Source organism: Hemitrygon akajei, chromosome 8 (genome assembly GCF_048418815.1).
Source record: "Hemitrygon akajei chromosome 8, sHemAka1.3, whole genome shotgun sequence".
NCBI lineage: Eukaryota > Metazoa > Chordata > Chondrichthyes > Myliobatiformes > Dasyatidae > Hemitrygon > Hemitrygon akajei.
In genome coordinates, this window is record NC_133131.1 from 17,005,968 (window position 1) to 17,027,454 (window position 21,487).

The 21,487-nt window shown below is 39.4% G+C and overlaps 1 protein-coding gene across 6 annotated transcripts in view; it reads left to right on the forward strand.

Annotated features, from left to right (window-relative positions):
• Nucleotides 1-290: 290 nt before the first annotated feature.
• The window catches only part of synrg (synergin, gamma), a 122,930-nt gene continuing 101,733 nt past the window's right edge, over nucleotides 291-21,487 (forward strand). For 5 of the 6 annotated variants that reach the window (XM_073053351.1, XM_073053352.1, XM_073053355.1 and 2 more), the window contains exons 1-2: nucleotides 291-367; nucleotides 9,338-9,378. In XM_073053351.1, the coding sequence (XP_072909452.1) occupies nucleotides 321-367; nucleotides 9,338-9,378 (88 nt within the window). In that variant the 5' untranslated portion in view covers nucleotides 291-320. The remainder of the gene's footprint in view (nucleotides 368-9,337; nucleotides 9,379-21,487) is intronic. The other variant, XM_073053353.1, reaches the window with a different exon arrangement.

Consider the following 21,487-nt stretch of genomic DNA (forward strand, 5'->3'; position numbering starts at 1 on the left):
TGTTCCCGTCCATTGGAACAATGTTAGTGAAGCCAAAGTTGACAACAATAATTAGGTCAGGATATATATTGCTGAATGGTGCATTGCATGAAACATGAAACCGTGCATGAATTAAAATGATATAGTTATATTGATTCAGCCTTTATTGTAATGAAAAGGTTCAGACAAGTTTTAAAAGCGTTAACATTTTCCAATGAACCTGCCACTGCCCAGCGGTGCGGGGCTGGTGATGATTGACAGGCGATGGTACGATGACCTTTGGGGAGGTGGGGGGGTTCCAACCCGGAAGTAGTTACTGGTTGACAAGGAGCTGAATCAAGATGGCGTTGCGACCGGGATCGGGAGGCGGTGGCGGCAGCGGCAGTGGGTGAGTGGTGGGGCCCCCATTCCCTGAGTCCCTCTTCCCCCCTTATATTAAGCGACACGGGAGCATTATAACAGTCGTATCGGCGGCGATCTAAAAGAGATCGGGCGCCGGGGCGTCACTCTCCGTTGAGGGATGGATCAGGCCACCCTAACACATCTTTCTCCAGCTCCGGGACCCAGCTGGGCAACTTTTACCAATGTCAGTTACTCTCGCTTATAGTCTTCTGCTCCTGAAATAAACTGTCAGTCTCTCTTTCCTTCTGAAATGGTTATAAAGGCTTCCAGTCTGAAAGCTGAACACACCCCCTCCCTTGTCAAAAAGGGCAGATTGGAAGAAAGTACAGGATTTTATTCCTTCGTTTCAAACTGTAGTGTTGCCGTTTGAAGGTAATATGATGCGCTGCACTGAATAATTGATGTTGCAGAAGGAAATCGGCCCTTCATGCATCTTTCATCTGAACTCATCTTTCATCCGGCATTATTAATTTAAGTACAGTTCATTTGATGGGGAGGGGATTCAACAATTTGATTGCTGTTTCTTCCTTTCTCCGTTCTTCTCCCACAATTATAGTGCAATAGAAAAATTCATGAAGTCAGTGATTGCATCCCAGAGATCATGACAATGTGAAAATTCCTAGGATCATAACGGTGGAATACAGCAGTTTTGAATTTGCTTCGTTTCTCTTCCTAGTGTGTGAGAGTACAGAGAATTCCTGTTAATTAGGACACATTGGAACTAGTACATTTTGACCCAAATAAGTGACTGCCCCAGTTAGCTGAAGTTTCATGGAAATGGTTTAAAAAGGTACAAAAGGTTAAACTGAGTAATAAATAATGTATTTAGATGAAATGCAGAACAAATTAGAATACTACTACAGTACAATAAAATTTATGGGGGAATTAATCCACATTGCATTCTTTTGACTGTAAATGAACCAAGTCAGCACAGACATTTAGTGCAGGTATGGACTGCCTTTATACAATGCTGTTGACATATGCATCCTCCATTTTCATTATAACATTCAAGATGATTGTTGATACCTTCAAATTCTTCGTAGTTTCTAACTTGCTGAAGCAGTAAAATCTTTTCATTTTCACTCCCGGACATTTGTGGCATTTCCAAGTCTGAATGTTTGAAAGCACAGTGAGCAAAACCATCCTAAAGTGTACTGTTGCTTATTTCTAGCCAACTGTCAGTGACAAAAATCGCTGCTTTTTGAACTGACACCATTTAAAAACCGTTTGCTGTAGGCATAGTGCAGTGCCTTACAGCCACACAAGTGCACAGGACTGACACTAGTTAGAAACTCACATAAAATGCTGGAGGAATGCAGCAGGTCAGGCAGCATCTACGGAATTGAATGAACATCGATGTTTCGGGCCAAGACCCATCAGGACTGGAAAGGAAGGGAGAAGATGCCAGAATAAAAAGGTAGGGAGAGGGGAAGGGGATAGCTGGTTAGAAACTGTTGGGCAACAGTCTCCTGCCCAATTAAGCAACACAGTGTCCCAAATAAACAAAGCGATTCCCAGCAATTTTCTCTGTTAGTTTTTGTTCTTTAAGAGTTGCCCCAAATAAGTGGCTGCTCTGATTAACCAATATGGCCTGATTAAGCGGAATCCACTGTACACGTAGTGTGAACTAAATCTTTAATGCTCAGCAGGTCTAACTGTAACCAACTTCAATTATTTTGGCACAGCTGGTATGAATGAATGATTGTTTCGTCAGCTGGCTCATTGATCACGGGCAAGTAAATCCATGTAGCCAAAAAAATGAAAGAAGGATTAGTTGTGTGTAATACTTTTCGTACTGTGCCGTTTATAGATGTCAGACACTCATTTATAATGTAGTTGTTGAACTACGGGATTATCAGTCAGCAGACTGGACAAGAGGCATACACTTAAATCTCAACAGCTGAGGAAGTTAAAATCATGTAATTAAGTCTGGAATTACAGTGAAACTATTTGATTGTAAAGATTCATCAGATTCACTTACGCACTTCAGGGAAGGAAATATGACATTCCTACTTCTTCTCACAAGAGGACATCCATGGCCTTCTCTTGTGCCAAGATGAGGCCACCCTCAGGGTAAAGGAAACAACTCCTTATATTTTGCCTGGGTATCCTCCAACCTGATGGCATGAATATCGATTTCTCCTTCTGGTAAAAAAAAATTCCCTCCCTCTCTCCTCCACTTCTATTCCCCACTCTGGCCTCTTACCTCTTCTCACCTGACTATCGCCTCCCCCTATGTCACCTCTTCCTTCCCTTTCTATGGTCCACTTTACTCTCCTATCAGATTCCATCCTCTCCAGCCCTTTATCTTTCATACCCTCCTGCTTCACCTTATCACCTTCTAGCTATCCTTCTACAACCCCCACCTTTTTTTTCTGGCATCTTCCCCCTTCCTTTGCAGTCTTGATGAAAGGTCTTGGCCTGAAACATCAACCGTTTGTTCACTTCCATTGATGCTGCCTTACCTGCTGAGTTCCTCCAGCATTTTGTGTTCGTTGGTTTGGATTTCCAGCATCTGCAGATCTTTTTGTGCTTATGCATTTTTACCTTCTCTGTCTATATGTGACTCCAGATTTACCAACCTGGTTGACAACATTCTCCTCGTTACAGAGACATTTAGGGATTTCATAGTAAGTAATAGCAAGGGCCTTCAATTCTGCTTTAAGGCTAACATTTTGAAAACACTTCCATAATTAAAAGGAATGTCAATGTAATGTTGCAAATGTCAAAACTAATTTAACTTACTACGTCGACTCAGGCCTAGGGGGCCGGCGTCGGGCAGAAAAAAGAATCATGCCTTACAAGGCGCGAAATGAAAGACTATGCGGCGCGCCACTCCTCACACAGACGGTAGGTGGCCGTTGACTGGCAAGGAGTTCATCCACCTTTCGACAGGTTTTGTTTTTAGTCCTGCTGGGTGCCTACACACCCTCCTCCCTGGTTAACCGAAGTGCACCAGGAGGTGTGCCCGTTGAGTCACCGACAACCCGACCCGAGACAGGTAGTATTGGGCTATGTGGAACCAGTAGCAAGGCAAGGCTTTGACCTGACAGTAAAACTAATCTCGGAGAATCGTTAAAATTAAATAATGTATTCTCCCTTTCGTCATTTCTATTCCCTACCTTCCCATATTGTGCTTCCAACTATGGATCCAAGTGGATTAATTTGTCTGGTTTAATTTCAGTAATAAATGATTATTGCAATTAATAAGTTGCTTAAATATTAAGAATGCCCTTAGCCAATGTTCTCTTCCTTTCCTTAATCCCAGGCTTTCCTTGTAAATGGCAGCTATTACGTCTGAAGTCTCTCAATCCAAATCCTCCCAAAGGATTTAAGACTTTGAAACAGGCAAACCAATGAATCATTGGTTGTTATTATATATTTCTGAAAGCCTCTTAACTCAAGCTATATGGCATGTTTGCGTAATGTTGTCATTTAGGCTTTGACTATTCTAACAATAAAAATTCTGTTGCTATATTAGAAACTCCATTGTTGAAAAATAGCTCCCCATACTACCTAATTCAGTTTGGGTACTTGGATGTAAGAAGAATTATCTAATTTCCTCTCCAAAACACTTAGTCACCCCACCCCCACAGCCATGGTTGTGCAATAAACTTCTTTGGGTACCAGCCTTTTCAAACTAAGCACATAGGATAAGTACCGTAATGCAGAACTAACAAAGGAAATAATGTGAAGCTTCTAAGAACCATTGCACAGTAATCATGTTTAAGTTAATGAATTTGAACATCTAAAACTACATACATTTTCTGAGAAGCCAAAAGTTCACCACTCACAACCTTAAAAACTTAGTCTTCCTGATTAAGTGGATGAATGAAGATAATTATTGCAATGCAAAATACTTGTATTCTGAGAACCTTTCCAGTTTTAAATTATATATGAATAATTTGATCTGTATAAGGAAGTAGATCTGTCAGTAATTTTTTTTTTGGTAACCTACAGTTGATAATTTTTGCTTCTTGGGATCAAATGATATGCTTTAATGCAGACAAAGATCATATAGAATTGTGTTTATGGGTTGAAAGAAGTTTGAGAGTCTCATTACAGGAAGCAGAACACAGTAGTGAAAAACAAAACCATTTGGCAAGCCAGGCAAACCATGATGTTTAGTTCTTTGCTCAAGCTTACTACAGAGCAGCATATTCGGTTTCCAGAATAATATAAAACAAATCACTTAAAGCTTAATATTTTATAGATACACAACATGAAATTCTGAGCTGGACACAATCAGTTTTTGTTTTCATTGTGACTTGATCTCTCAGTTGAGGGTTGAGAGGGTATATAACTGTTTTCAGTTCTAATGTTCACAGTGAATTTTAGTGTAAGAATTTTTCTGGAACTTTAACAAAAGGGACGGTTAAAATGTATTAAGTTGTGGCTTTAGATTGAACTAGTGATGTAGAAGCCATGTGATTGAATTCCCACCACAGAATGTTTGAAATAAATTCTGCTTCTCCAGAACTATGAGTATCCCACAAATAGATATTTAAAACATTGTTCTTATGATGCAAGGCAGCAATGTGGCCATATGACAATAGGAGTGTCATGCATAGAACTTCTAAGTATCAAATCAATGTGAAAAATGTTATTCAAGCAATTGCAAAATTCAAAGTAAATTTATTACCAAAGTACATCTACAATACTGTGCAAAAGTCCTAGGCATATTGTATAATTAGGGTGCTTAAAGACTTTTGTACAGTACTGTAGTAATTTTATGTATTGCACTGAATTGCTGCCACAAAAAAACATTTTATGACATATGTGAATAATGATAAACCTGATTCTGATACGGGTCTCTTGTGGACTGAGAGTGGAAAGGGGGCAGGAAGGAGGGAATCATCATTGGGAAAAGGGGAAAGGAGAAGGAAGGGATGGGAAGCTCTAGAGAGACATTCTGTAATAATCAATAAACCAATTGTTTGGAATCAAATGATCTTGCCTGGTGTGCCTGTACCTGCACCACCCCCACCCTGACCCTGGCACTCCTTCTCTGCCACCTGTCCCACACCCCTCCCGTGGCACTCTCACCATTCTGAACATCCTTTGCTGCTGCCAAATTTACAAATTTGCTTTCTGCTCCATGTTGATAAATACGGTACTATGCAAAAGTCTTAGGTACCCTAGCTATACATGTACCTAAGATTTTTGTACAATCTGTATGTCACCATATAGAACCCTGAGATTCATTTTCAGGTAATTTTCAGGCATTTTGTGATCATTTGCATAAATTGAAGTCTCTTCCTCCCTCCGCTTGCTTATCACCCCTCTTCACCTAGATCCATTTATCACTTACCAGCTCTTGCATCACTACTTCCTCTCACCTCTTTATACTGGCAATCTCCCTCTGTCTTTCAGTCCAGATGAAGGGTCTTGACCTGAAATGTCAATTATCCATTTCCTCCACAGATGCTGCCTGACTTGCTGAATTCCAGATAAAGAATATGCTACTGTCACATACAACTTATCCAACATGTATATGGGTTGAAATGTTCCCAAACCTTCTGCCAGCCTTGTAATATAAAAATTGTATCTTCATAAAGAGGATAGGCATGTGATCTTACAGCCATTTCCCTCAGCCCTTTTCAGTTGATGGCCTTTGCATAACTTAATAGTACAAATACATGACCGAGTGAGAGAGTGAGTCTATATTGATTAAGGTTGGAGAAGAGGGTGATTAGATCTACTAAGATGACTGATGTTATTTTTACAACTGAAATAGGCAGAGTTAGATGGGGAGTATTGTGCTATATGTAGGTGCCAATGACAACAGGCAAGAAAACGAAAGAGGTTGTGCATAATTGTAACAAGTAACTAAGTATCAAATTAATAACAGCATCTCAACGATGATCATTTCTGTGCTATTGCCTGAATCACTTGCAAATTAGCATTGGGCAAGTACTGTTCGATGAATATCCTGTGACTCGAAGCCCTTATCTGCCAGAAATGAATTTTGATTCACAGTGCATTGGCATCACTAAAGGGGAAAGTGAAAACTGTACCACTCTTATCACTAACCAGAACTATGCTGGGACCATAGTTAGGTGAAGAAGTCAAAGTTTTAAGGATGTGATAAGTCAAAGACTAATGCTAGGTAGCACACGAGCACTGTGAGTTGTGCTACTGCGTTATAACCCAGATTCAATCCTGACCTCCCATTTTTCCTTTGATTCTGTTTCCCTTGGGTGCACTGGTTTCCTCCCACATCCCCAAAATTAGATTTATCGGCCATTATAAATTGCTCCTAATCTGCGATTGGGGGAGTTGATGGGAATGTGAGGGAATAAAGTGGGATTAATGTAAATAGTTGCTTGACAGTTGGTGCAGATTTGATGGGCCAATAGGTCTGTTTCCATTTGGTACTATTCCGTAACAAAGCTAGAGAGGTGAATGAAGTTATCTATGCCTGTTCAGGAACTTGATTGTCTTAGGGGCTGTAAATTGAGCTACCTCAAATTGGTGACACCACAATGTGTGAAAAAACTCACATGTATAAATTTTGATCAGACCAACTAAAGACATTGAAAACCCTGCTTGACTATTTTCTGATCTAATGCTTCATTACAACTTGTGTCTTGACTATTAACAGCATGTTGAGGGAATCTTTACTGAATAACTAACCATTGTGTTTATTACACTGAAGCTCAGTGTCACAAAGAACCTCATACCCATGTTATTAATACAACATGCATTAGCATTGTTTTAAGAGAATAACTGATAGCTGTGGCAAAGTGGAACCACAATCCTAAATGAAAAAATTGTTTGTTCAAGATGTGGAACTTTTCTATACAAAATGACAGACAGGAACTTGGTTAATTCAAAAGACAGTACCTTTAATCATTATAGCACTTACTTCTGCACTACAATGAAGTACTGGACAAAATGATTAGTTAAGTTCTCAAAGGTACTGATTTGGGATTGAGAATATTTCCTCTCTGCTGAGATGAACACATTTGTTCTCTGTAAACTGTTGTGACTAACATTGCATTAATAATTTTGTTAGTAATTCTTTTGTTTATGCGTCACATTGTGTAATTATGAGTCATGTCAGTGATGTGCTTGGAGTAAATATAATCGCAGGTGGAAAAACTTGCTTGTTTTTTTTCCCACTGATACTTTCCGCCTAAAACCATGGTTTTTAATCAGTGGGTTCTCTGATAACCCCAGAGTCCTGTTTTCAAGGTACTGACATAACTTAGTGATCCTAAAGATTTTCTGTCAAGAGTTTGTTTTTGAAGCACACAATAATTAGATAAGTGATTATGAGATTAAATTTGCAAGATTTAAGGCCCAAGATCATATTGAAACCTTTTTGTGATTCATGTTTGTCCTGTGGATCAAGTTTGAATTTTGGTCTCCTTTTTACCTAATTTTCTCATTGTTATAATCTCACAAAATTTAAGTAATAGATGTTTAATGAGATTTACAGCATTCTCATGGTTCTGTAGTGGTATTGTGTTACAGCATGTGGGAACTGATTTAAGTACACAAGAGATTTCACAGTGATCTGTTACAAATTTCAGTGGAGTTGGTGACGTTTGATGAGTCACTGATGCACCTTTACAAGAGATTAAGACAAAGTTTGGAACTTGTAATTCAGTGGTGCCTGATAACTGTTGTGATAGCAGAACAATTTCTAGAATTTGAGATTGGTAATTGGCTGTAGTACTGCACAAACGTATGGTAGTGGTGTGGTTGTTAAGTTACTGGACTAACAGTTTAGTCATTGATCCGGAGATGAATTCAAATCCTGCCACAATAATTGTTAAACAAATTCAAGTAATTAAAAAACAATTTTTTAAGTAAAGCTGGTCTCAGTCGCAGTTATCAGTGAAACTATAATTATCATTGAAAAGCGACCATCTGAATGCTTTTCAGGGAAGGAAATATACTTCCCTTGCCTGATCTTGTCTTTGTGACCCCAAATTTACTTAAATCTGGGATTCCTTCTGAGTCCAGGGGTGATTAGACATTGCCAGGATTGTTCACATCCTACAAATTAGTACTTCTTTTTAAAAAAATTACATGCTGCTGCAAATATAAGATATTTTCTGGTGAACTCTCCATCTCACAATTGCCTGAAAAGCTAAAAAGTTGAGTTTAGTCCTATATTGAATAGTAGTAGGTGGAATCTCAATGTGATTTGCAATTTTAAAAGAATCTTAATTCTCCATTTCCAGTCTGTGTTCTTTTTGAAGAAATACACAGGGTGTGGGGATTGAAATGTATTCGTTTTGAGAAAATGTTTGGAGTTGAGGTGAGTGTGCAGGTAGCCCAGGAGGTAGTCATTTGACCCAGTGAATCAATGCCAGGTCTTTGTTAAGCAATCTAGTCAGTCCCTCTCCCCTGCTCTTTCCCGTTAATTTGCAAATTATTTTCCCTCTGCACCTATCCAACTTCTTTTTCAAAGCCCTGGTTGACTCTGCTTCCACGTCATCCAACGAGGACAGATTTCTAAATAATAGCAAATATACCGAAAGTAGAAGTTTATCCTTTTTTACCTGTGCCCATCATTCAAATCTCTCCTACAGTTCTTGAAGTGGTGCTCTTGAATTTTCTGCAGCCATTAAAGGTAATTTAAAATGCTTCCATTTTCAAAGGGAAATACAGCTATAATACCCTTAAATGAGTAGCCTTTGCAATCCTATCACAGTGACATTAAAAGCATGGAATTATTTAAATGTTTTAACCATTTGTTCAAATGGTCTTTATTTGTCTTCTCAGACCTTCCCTCAGAGTTCCTCTCTGATTTTATTGATTCCTTCCTATTTTAAAGTATTTATAGACAGTAATCAATAGTTGCAGTGTATTTCGGCCTATGGATTAAGATTATTTTTCTTCTAATTTAATGTAGGTTTTAAGGACACAGCAATTTAGCTTCTGTCAATAACTTGTAAAGATCTGTTATGCTAATTTTATTTTTTTTGTACTTTGGTTGCAGCTTCATGTTCCCAGTATCAGGGGGATTAGTTCCTCCCCAAGGTATGTATGGCAATGCTGCAATTCTACCATGCATATCTTGATGCTTTTCATTTCTTTATGTTACATTTGTGACCCATTACGTACGCTATATTGCTATATTACCGTCAATCTTTTAATCACTCATTGCAGTGCCCTAGTTTTGCATGTATTTCTTTTAAATGCATCCATGAGCTCTAAATAAATTATTCCTCAATATGTTGGATTTGGTATATAAAATATTTGAACATTGAGAAATGCATTTAAATGTTCTGGAGAGTGTGCCGTGTACCAGATGGCCCTTCTTCTCCACATATATGTTGTTTTTTGTGTTGTAATTGAAATGGTACTGAGATTAGTTACTATTGGTGATGTTTTTGGCAGCATCTGAAAATTATTCACTCATGATCCCTTCCTTTCCACTACCTCTCCACTTCCTAGTACCAATCACTTAAAATGACCGAAGCAATGAAACCTTGTGTTCCTTTTCCTTTCTACCATTGCTGTCACTTGGCACCACCTGTTCCTGGCAAGAAATCTGAATCACATTGATGCTAAGATATAGTTCCCCCCCCCCCCCCACCCCAGAGCTTTCTTATGTTTGCCCATGGACATAATTTCTATACAGTAGTTTAAGTTTCCTCTAAATTAATGTCTACACCTGTATTCTGTGTTAGCACAACACAATCTAATAATTAATTTTGAATCTCAGCAAACAACTTATCAGAATATACATTTACCCTAGAATGTGTATTTAAAAAGAACCACTGCATGGAGTGTGAAATATATGCAAGATATAACCACAGATAAAATGTTAATATATGTTTCATTGACTGATGTAGCAGTAACAATACATTCCTCGCTGTTTATGTAGTTATTTGTGCTTTGTACTTTAAAGTAGAGTGAAACTAGAGAACATTTTTGAATTAGTTTTGTTGTAATTACACATGATGCCGGTCTTCAGCAAATGAACTAGGAGCAGATTAATTTTGTGATTAAAGAGTTAATGGGATTAAAATTGATCTCTCATTGTTAATGATCACTTGCATTTTTCCATATGGGAAGGCAGTTTTTCGTAACACAACCAGAGAAGGAAGCTGTTTCGAGTCTCATGTCTATATAGGGTCATTAAATCCTCCAAATCCTTTCTGTGTGTACATTCTCTATATCTTAATAAGTATTCAATTTTCAGATATTTATTTGAATCATTTTTAACAGGAGTAATGATCTTATATTTGTCATTACCTCTCACAGGATATTTTATGTCCTGATGTAAAATATGTATTTTTAAAATATTTACTTAGTCATGTTAAACTTAAATATATCTTATGAAGTCCCTTTTAAAGAGACTTGTTTCTGCTATTATGTAAAGAACTCTATTTTTTAAGTAAAGCCAGAAATGCTAGAAACATTCACCTATTGAGGCAGTTTTTACGGAACATTTCAGGGTGAAGATCCTTTGTCAGAACTTGGATTGTGCAATTTTGAAGAACCTTGGATTTGCATATATTACAGAAAATAAATGCAATTTTACTTCTGCCTTTTGTAAATTATAACATTTATAAAAGATGCATTTTTCCAGAAAAATTGCTGAAAATATTACACTTACAAAATCTGGTTTAAGCATTAGTTACTCTGTCTCTAATCTGAGTTTATGGCAGTATGAAATAGAAATATGTACTATTTTTAAATATGTACCATCTGTTTCATTTTAATCTGTAAAATTTCAAACAGTATCAGTTTAACTACTTTACTATTCTGTAACCCCCTGAAATAGTTAACTTAAAAATATAGGAGCAAGGAGAAGATTAGGCCCTTTTTTCTCCTCTGTAATTCAGTGACGGTGGCTGAAGTTGTACCTCAGTGACACTTTCTTGAACTGATCCCCATGTCCCTTGATATCATCAGTCATCACATTTCATATTTTTGTGAGATAAACATTTTTCATATCATTATTCACTGATATCCAGATTGCCCGACTGGGCTCTGCTGTTATTCCTGTCATTCTTATTGTTGCTTCCTGCAGTGTTTGTATGACAGTTGTTAGGTATATAGCTGTAATTGACACAGGTTCTAGCTACATTTTTGATGATACCATGGGAATTTAAGAAGTTGTGGGTTTTGAATTTCAATGAGGACATGGGTGAAGCTACCCGATTCACCATTATAAAAGACAAAATTTGGCAGCAACTAATAGAGTATACTTATGAGCAGTTAAATTCAACAATTAACTCCATAGGGTGTCTTGTTCTACTCCTCGCAAGGTCATTCAAAAATAATTTGGTAAATTTATGGGAACTTCATTTTATACATTGTGCTTGCTATAATAAAAACAGCAAATCCCAAAGTAAGCTTGTGGAGCAAGCGTTAATCTTCCACCTGAGCACATTGCAGCTCAATTTAGAATTTTGCAAATTTAGGTTACTCATTTTTCCCTTCCTTTCTATAGCAGAAGTGGCCATTTCTGACAGTCTGTAATATTGGGTCAGATTTTCCCTGTTGCTAATAACAGCACTATTAGCGCTATTTTATGGCTTGTTCTGTGGGTACATCCAATAGCCCTGCCATTAGCAACATATAGTGCAGACAATGGGACATAATGTGTTCCTATCATTTGCATTAATTCATTTGGAGGTTATCCTGTTAGAGGTATTCCCTGTAGTCTACTGATCCCTCTCTGCCTACCCTGCAAGTGGAAATCAATCTGATTTCTCTTTTTACCATTTCTGTCAAAGGATCTCAGACTTGAAACATGAACCCTTTTCTTCTTTTCACAGATCCTGTCTGACGTGCTTTATGTTTCTGGCATTATTTGTTTTTATTTCGGATTTCTGCAATTAGCAGTGTTTTTAGCTTTCAAGCCATAAAATTTGTTATTTTTATGTGTGGAGTCTTAATTCTCAAGAATGGTTAATTCTGAAATCTAAACTAGCATGTAAGCATTTGAAACATTTCCTTTCTAGATCTGTTATAATCTTATGTGTTTTGAAAATCTTTTTAAACATTTTATGTCAAAATAATTTGTAATATTTAGAGTTTATTACTTAATGGTTTGCTGTCAGAATTCTTTGGTCTTTGATTAGCTGCTCAATCGCTTTGAATTCTTTACTTTTACTGGAGACCAGATTTCCTTACTCCCATCACCAATCCCACCTTCAGTTACTCCCCCATTGAAAGTGCTAGTCAGCAATAAATGTCTGAAAAGAGAATATCCAAGCTACAGAAGCCATTGAAACTTTATGCATAGGTGTTTTCAGCAGCAGCAGTGAACATTGTTCCTTAACTGAAATTACATGCAGCTGAATCATCAAAGCATTAATTTTAATTTTATGTTTGAAGCTGAAGTGCCTTTGTTATTCAAGCAGAAAGAATAATCTTTTTATTTCCACTTAGAAAATGTTTTATAGTTATTTATTAACTAGTTAATCATATTTGTGATCTGTACTCTAATGCGTTGAGTATTATAGTTCTTGACATAACAAGCCATAACAACCCCTTGAACTTCTTGCTTTGCCATGCAGTACATGGACTGTGTGATTGTTAGTAATGATTCTGCATTTCTGTATGACTCAGTTATCATCCAGAACATCAGCACAGCTTTAAAGATACTTATGACAGCATCCATGGCTCTCATTACAAAATTCTTACGATTCACAACCCTCCAAGAAAAGAAATTTCTCCTCACCTGAATCTTCAGGGCTGAGCTCCTAACCGTGAAACTGCCTGAGCATATAAAAAAATTCCTCATTTTATGGAGCTATCCCCACAATGTTAAGCCACTGCAACATCTTCTATGTTTCATTGAGGTCGCTTGTTGTAATAAATTCCAAAGAGCACACGTCCACCCTGCTCAGTCTGTTCTTGGAAAAAAAAGACCCTCAATTCAGCAATTTTACTGCATTGCCTTAAGCCAAGTGTATTTCTTACATAAGGAGACCTTGCCTGTGTCTTCATGGGTCGTTCATATCGCAGTACTCTACATGGCTTCTGTCATATCTCGTTATTGCACAAGATGAATAGGAACTTCTTCAATTAAAAGTAATGAGTGTGTGTGTGAGAGAGAGAGAGAGAGACATCTTTGCAACGTGGGAGCTATTTGAAAAGAACAAGTCTTGCTGGGAGTGAGTTTTAATTGAGCTGTCAAGATAGGGAAACCATCACCAAATGCCACAACCCTGGATGATTTAAATCTCTGAGGCTGATGTGCAAGCAGCTTTCAGGGGGGTGAACCCACTGAAAACATCCGGCCCAGAGGGAGTACCTGGCCAAGTACTAAAGACCTGTGCTGATCAACTGGCTAGAGTGTTCACTGAGATCTTTACCTCTCACTTCAGGAGTGTGAGACACCCATCTGCTTCAAGCAGACCGTTTATACTGGTGCCTAAGAAGAATGTGGTAACCTGCGTCATTGACTATCGTCCAGGAGCACTTACATCCACAGCAATGAAGTGTTTGGAGAGGATGGTGATGAAACATATCAACTCCTGTCTGAGAAGTGACTTGGATCCACTCTAGTTTGCCCACAGCAGATGCCATCTCATTGGTTCTTTACTCAACCCTGGAACATCTGGACAGCAAGGGTGCATACTTCAGAATGCTCCTTATTAACTACATCAAAGCATTCAATGCCATCATCTCCTCAAAACTAATCAATAAGCTTCAATACCTCCTTGTGCAATTGGATCCTGAAATTCTTCACTTGCAGACCCCAGTCAGTTTGGATTGATAACAGTACCTCCTCCACAAACTCTAGCAGCCCAGGTGCACCATCTCCGTGCACCACAAGGCTGTGTGCTTGGCTTCTGCTCTACTCGCTTTACACTTATGACTGTGTGGCTAAGCACAGCTCCAATGTCATATTCAAGTTTGCTGACACCACCACTATTGTCGGCCGAATCAAAGGTGGAGATGAATCAGCATATAGGAGAGGGATTGAAAATCTGGTTGAGTGGTGCCACAACAACAACCTCTCACTCAATGTCAGCAAGACCAAGGAGCTGATTATTGACCTCAGGAAGAGGAAACTAGAGGTCCATGAGCCAGTCCTCATCAGAGGTGGAGAAAGTCAGCAACTTTAAATTCCTCCGTGTTATTGTGTCGGAGGACCTGTCCTGGGCCCAGCACGTAAGTGCAATTACAAAGAAAGCTCTACTTCCTTGGGAGTTTATGAAGATTCGACATGACAACTAGAACTTTGACAAACTTCTTTATATGTATGGTGGAGAGTCTGTTGACTGGCTGTATCATGGCCTGGTATGGAAACACCAATGCTCTTGTACAGAAAATCTTACAAAAAGTAGTGAATACTGCCCGGTCCATCACAGGGAAAGCCCTTGCCATCATTGAGCACATCTACACAAAGCGTTGTCACAGAACAGCAGCATCCATCGTCAGGGACTGCCACCAACCAGGACATACTCTCTTCTCGCTGTTGCTATCAGGCAAAAGGCACAGTTGCTTCAGGACTCACTCCACCAGGTTCAGGAACAGTTATTACCTCTCAGCCATCGGGCTCCTGAGACAAAAGGGATAACTTGACTCAACTTCACTTGTCCCATCATTGAAATGTTCCCACAATCTAAGGACTCACTTTCAAAGACTCTTCATCTCTTGTTCTCAGTATTTATTGTTTATTTATTATTACTATTATTATTTCTTTCTTTAGTATTTGCACTGTTTGTTGTCTATTGCACTCTGGTTGAACGCCCAATTTGCTAAGGTCTTTCATTGATTCTGTTATGGTTATTATTCCATTATGGATTCATTGAGTGTGCCCACAAGAAAATGAATCTCAGGGCTGACATATATGTACTTTAATAATAAAATTAATTCTGAACTTTGAAGACTTATAAGGAAGGAACGCATAAACAGAGCAGTCATTAGAGTGGGAGGCTTTGGCTCATCAGGCTTCAGCAAGAACAGTCTTGGACAAGCTCAAGCAGAGGTTAAGTTTCCAGTAAGACTTTTTTCCCCTCTCTCTTTGTCTATTAGTACATAGCTAGTAGTGCACTGAAAATGGGTCCAGACTTAGTGGTATGTTCTTTGTGTGAGACGTGGGAATTATGGAAGACCTTCAGACTCCCTGATAACTACATCTGCATAAAGTTCATCAAACTGCAGCTTTTTAGGGACCATATTAAGGAGCTGGAGCTGCAGCTCAAAGATCGACAGCTCATAAGAGGAGAATGAGGAGGTAATAGATAGGAGCTACAGAGAGGTAGTCACCCCTAAGTTGCAGAAGACAGTTATCTGAGTGACTGTCAGGAGAGGGAAAGGGGTCAGACACCCATTACAGAGTACCCCTATGGTGAACCCTCAATAATAAGTGTACTGCTTTGAATACTGTTGGGAGAGAGCGACCTATCACTTAGAAGATGCTGCAACAGGTTCTCTGGCTCTGCAGCTCGGGGGGGGGGGGGGGGTGGAAGAAGAGGACTGTAGTAATGATAAGCGATTCCATAATTAGAGGAGCAGACAGGAGATTCTATGGACGTGAAAAAGATCTGGAGGTTTTTTTAGAGCAAACACGAGGAAATCTGCAGATGCTGGAAATTCAAACAACAACAACACAAAATGCTGGTAGAACACAACAGGCTAGGCAGCATCTATAGGGAGAAGCGCTGTCGACGTTTCGGGCCGAGACCCTTTGTCAGGACTAACCGAAAGGAAAGATAGTAAGAGATTTGAAAGTAGTGGGGGGAGGGGGAAATGCGAAATGATAGGAGAAGACCGGAGGGGGTGGGATGAAGCTAAGAGCTGGAAAGGTGATTGGCGAAAGTGATACAGAGCTGGAGAAGGGAAAGGATCATGGGACAGGAGGCCTCAGGAGAAAGAAAGGAAGTGGGGGGAGCACCAGAGGGAGATGGAGAACAGGCAAACAACTAAATATGTCAGGGATGGGGTAAGAAGTGGAGGAGGGGCATTAACAAGTTAGAGAAATCAATGTTCATGCCATCAGATTGGAGGCTACCCAGCCGGTATATAAGGTGGTGTTCCTCCAACCTGAGTTTGGATTCATTTTGACAATAGAGGAGGCCATGGATAGACATATCAGAATGGGAATGGAACGTGAAATTGAAATGTGTGGCCACTGGGAGATCCTGCTTTTTCTGGCGGACCGAGCGTAGGTGTTCAGCGAAACGGTCTCCCACTTCATTAACTTTGCCTCCAACTTTCACCCTGCCCTCAAATTTACCTGGTCCATTTCCGACACCTCCCTCGCCTTTCTTGATCTTTCTGTCTCCATCTCTGGAGACGGCCTATCTACTGATATCTACTATAAGCCTACAGACTCTCACAGCTACCTGGACTATTCCTCTTCCCACCCTGTCTCTTGCAAAAAGGCTATCCCCTTCTCACAATTCCTCCGTCTCCGCCGCATCTGCTCTCAGGATGAGGCTTTTCATTTCAGGACGAAGGAGATGTCTTCCTTTTTTAAACAAAGGGGCTTCCCTTCATCCACCATCAACTCTGCTCTCAAATGCATCTCTCCCATTTCCCGCACATCTGCCCTTACCCCATCCACCTGCCACCCCACTCGGGATAGGGTTCCTCTTGTCCTTACCTACCACCCCACCAGCCTCCAGGTCCAACATATAATTCTCTGTAACTTCTGCCACCTCCAACGGGATCCCACTACCAAACACATTTTTCCCCTCCCCCCCACTTTCTGCTTTTCGCAGGGATCGCTCCCTACGTGACTCCCTTGTCCACTCGTCCCCCCCATCCCTTCCCACCAATCTCTGTCCTGGCACTTATCCTTGTAAACGGAACAAGTGCTACACCTGCCCTTACACTTCCTCCCTCACCACCATTCAGGGCCCCAGACAGTCCTTCCAGGTGAGGCGACACTTCACCTGTGAGTCGGCTGGTATGGTATACTGCGTCAGGTGCTCCCGGTGTGGCCTTTTATATATTGGTGAGACCCGACGCAGACTGGGAGACCATTTCACTGAACACCTACGCTCGGTCCGCCAGAAAAAGCAGGATCTCCCAGTGGCCACACATTTTAATTCCATGTCCCATTCCCATTCTGATACGTCTATCCATGGCCTCCTCTATTGTCAAAATGAATCCAAACTCAGGTTGGAGGAACAACACCTTATATACCGGCTGGGTAGCCTCCAACCTGATGGCATGAACATTGACTTCTCTAACTTCCGTTAATGCCCCTCCTCCCCTTCTTACCCTATCCCTGACATATTTAGTTGTTTGCCTGTTCTCCATCTCCCTCTGGTGCTTCCCCGCCCCCTTTTCTTTCTCCTGAGGCCTCCCGTCCCATGATCCTTTCCCTTCTCCAGCTCTGTATCACTTTCGCCAATCACATTTCCAGCTCTTAGCTTCATCCCACCCCCTCCGGTCTTCTCCTATCATTTCGTATTTCCCCCTCCCCCCACTTCTTTCAAATCTCTTACTATCTTTCCTTTCGGTTAATCCTGACGAAGGGTCTCGGTCTGAAACGTCGTCAGCGCTTCTCCCTATAGATGCTGCCTGGCCTGCTGTGTTCCACCAGCATTTTGTGTGTTTTGGAGGTTTTTTTGTCTCCCAGTTGCCAGTGGTCAGGGATGTCTCGGATCACGTCCACAGCATTGTAAAGGGGAGGGTGAGCAGCCAGAAGTCATGGTACATCCTAGTACCAATGACATAGTTAGGAAATGGGAGGAAAAATTGAAGAGGGAATATAGGGAGTTAATTAGAAAACTGAAAAGCAGGATCTTCAAGGTAGAAATCTCTGGATTGCTGCCTGTGCTACGTGCCAGTGAGTGTATGAATAGGATGATTTGGCAGATGAATGCGTGGCAGAGAAATTGGTGCAGAGGGCAGTGTTTCAGATTTCTGGACCATCCCAGAGATGAAGAAGTATTCTAAAGGGAAGTTGAGGCAACCATGGCTGACAAGGGAAGTCAAAGACAGCATAAAACCAAAAGAGTGGGCATATAATATAGGAAAAAATAGTGAAGTTAGACGATTGTGAAGCTTTAAAAAACCAACAGAAGGTAAATAAAAAACGTTATAATGAAAGAAAAGATGAAATATGAAGAAAAGCTAGCCAATAAAATATGAGAAGACCAAAAGTTTTCTTCAGATATATATAAAAAAGGTGAGAGTGGATATTGGACTGCTGGAAAATGCCAGTGGAGAGTTAGTAATGAAGAGCAAAGAAATGTTGGACAAGCAGTAAGTATTTTGCGTCAGTCTTCACTGTGGAGGACACTTAGCAGTATGCCAGAAATTCAAGAGTGTCAAGGCAGAAGTGAGTGTAGTTGCATTTGCTAAGAAGAAGGTGAAAGCTGAAAGTTTGAAAGTTGTTAAGTCACCTGGACCAGAAGGATTACACTCCAGAGTTCTGAAAGAGGTTGCCAGAGAGATTGTGGATGCATTAGTAATGATCTTTCAAAAATCACTAGATTCTGAGAAAGTTGCAGAGGACTAGCAAATTTCAAATAGATGCTGGAATCTATTATTAAGGGTGAGGTTTCAGGGTATAAAATAGGCCAAATTCAGCATGGAAGTCTCGGGGGAAGTCTTGCCTGACAGATCTGTCAGAATTCTTTAAGGAAATAACATGCTGTATGAACAAAGGTGAGTCATTGAATGTTGCTTACTATGACAGGAGGCTGCTTAACAAGATAAAAGCCCATGGTATTACAGGAAGGATACTAGCATGGATAGAAGATTGGCTGACTGGCAGAAGGCAAAGATTGGGAATAGAGGAGGTCTTTTCTGTTTGGCTGTTAGTGATGGGTCAGTATTAGGGCAGCTTCTTTTCATAATATATGTCAATGATTTGGATGATGGAATTGATGGCTTTGTGGCCAAGTTTGAGGATGATGGGAAGATAAGTGGAGGGGCAGGTGGTGTTGAGAATGTAGGGAGTATGTAGAAGGTCTTATACAAATTGAGAGAATGGGCAAAGAAGTGGGAGATGGAATACAGTGTCAGGAAGTGTATAGTCTTGCACTTCGGTAGATGGAATCTAAATAAGGAGAAAATTCAAAACTCAGAGGTGCAAAGGGATTTGGGAGTCTTTGTACTGGATTCCTTAAAGGTTAACTTGCAGGTTGAGTCAGTGGTAAGGTAGGCAAAAGCAATGTTAGCATTCATTTCGAGAGGACTAGAATATAAGAGCGAGAATGTAATACTGAGGCTTTATAAGGCATTGGTCAGACAGCACTTGGACTATTGTGAGCAGTTTTGGACTCCTTATCAAAGAAAAGATGTAGCTGGCATGGAGAGAGTCCAGAGGAGATTCATAAGAATGATTCCACAAGTGAAAGGGTTAATGTATGTGGAGCATTTGATGGTTCTCGGCCTGTACTCACTGGAGTTTAGAAGAATGAGAGGGGATCTCATTGAAACCTTTCGAATATTGAAAGTTCTAGATAGAGTGGATATGGAAAGGATGTTTCCTATAGTGGGTGAGTCTAGGACCAGAGGGCACTGCCTCAGAATAGAAGGGCATCCATTAATAACAGAGATGAGGATGAATTTCTTTATCTAGAGCTAAGAGAATCTGTGGAATTGATTGTCACAGACTGTTATGGAGGTGAAATCATTGAGTGTATTTAAAGTGGAGGTTGATAGGTTCCTGATTAGTCGGGGTACAAAGGTTATGGGGAGAAGCTGGAGAATGGGATTGAATAGGATAATAAATTAGCCATGATGGAATGGCAGAGCAGATTCATTTCATTTTTCAATCTTTTTATTGATTTTCAAATAAAGAATATACAAATCAGAGGAGGAGTTTAGCAAACAGATAATATAAAAGACATATAAACAGCAATAATAAAAACAGAAAGTATATAATGTCAAAATCAAATAGGTAAAATATTATGCTGTTATATATACAATGGTCAAAAAATAACTACAACTCCTCATAGCAATCATAAAAAAATTGGAAATTATATTGATAAAGAAAAAAACCCCACTAACTAACCTGAAGCAAAAAAAAAAGAGAAAGGAAAAAAAAGAAAGAAGAAGAAAGATTGGTCAGTCCAATTGAGGATAAAATTTTTAAAAAAGAGAAGAAACATCCTTCCAGTCATCTCCGAACCTTCATGGATAAGGATTTTCCCCAAAGAGAATAAAGATAGATAGATAGATAGATAAATAAATAAATAGATAGATAGATAGATAGATAAATTAATTGAATCATATGAAAATATTGAATAAAGGGTCGCCAGACTTGTTCAAAATTAAAGGATGTATCAAATGTCCGGCTTCTAATTTTCTCCAATCTTAGGCATAACATAATGGAGGAGAGCCAATAAAAAACAGTAGGTGGGTTAGATTCTTTCCAGTGTAGCAAAATAGCTCTCCTAGCCAGTAAAGTTGAAAAAGCTATCACATGTTGGGCAGAAGCAGACATTTTGCTTGCTTCCTCTGGAATAATCCCAAAAATTGCTGTAAGTGGATTAGGTTGAACATCCACATCTATAACTTTAGATAATATTCCAAACACATCCCTCCAAAAGTTGTTTACACTTACACATGACCAAAACATATGAGTTAGAGTAGCCACTTCTGCGTTACATCTGTCACAAATAGAGCTTATATTAGGAAAAATATGCGCCAATTTATCTTTGGACATATGGGCCCTGTGTACTATCTTAAACTGAATTAAAATATGGCGTGCGCAGATAGATGAATTATTGACTAAATAATAAATTTTACTCCATTGATTATCTGAAAGTGAATGTTGAAGTTCTACTTCCCAGGTACGTTGAACCCTATCATTAGGCGACATGCGAGCATTCATTAACTGTTTATAAATGATAGTTATTAATCGTTTTTGAAAAGGTTTAAACTGAAAAATAGCATAAGCCAAATTTAAAGAGCGGGCCTAGGGGTAATTCGGTAAAAAATCACGTAAAAAATTCCTAACCTGTAAATATCTGAAAAAATGTGTATTGGGGATATCATATTTATCCATTAACTGTGAAAAGGACATTAAACAGTCTTGTAAAAACAAATCTAAAAAAGTTTTTATTCCCTTAATTTTCCATGTTAAAAAAGCCTTATCCAAAGTTGATGGTTTAAAAAAGAAATTAGAATAAATATTACTAGAAAGTAGAAAATCATTTAATTCAAAAAATCTACGAAATTGAAACCAAATTTTTAAAGTATGTTTGAC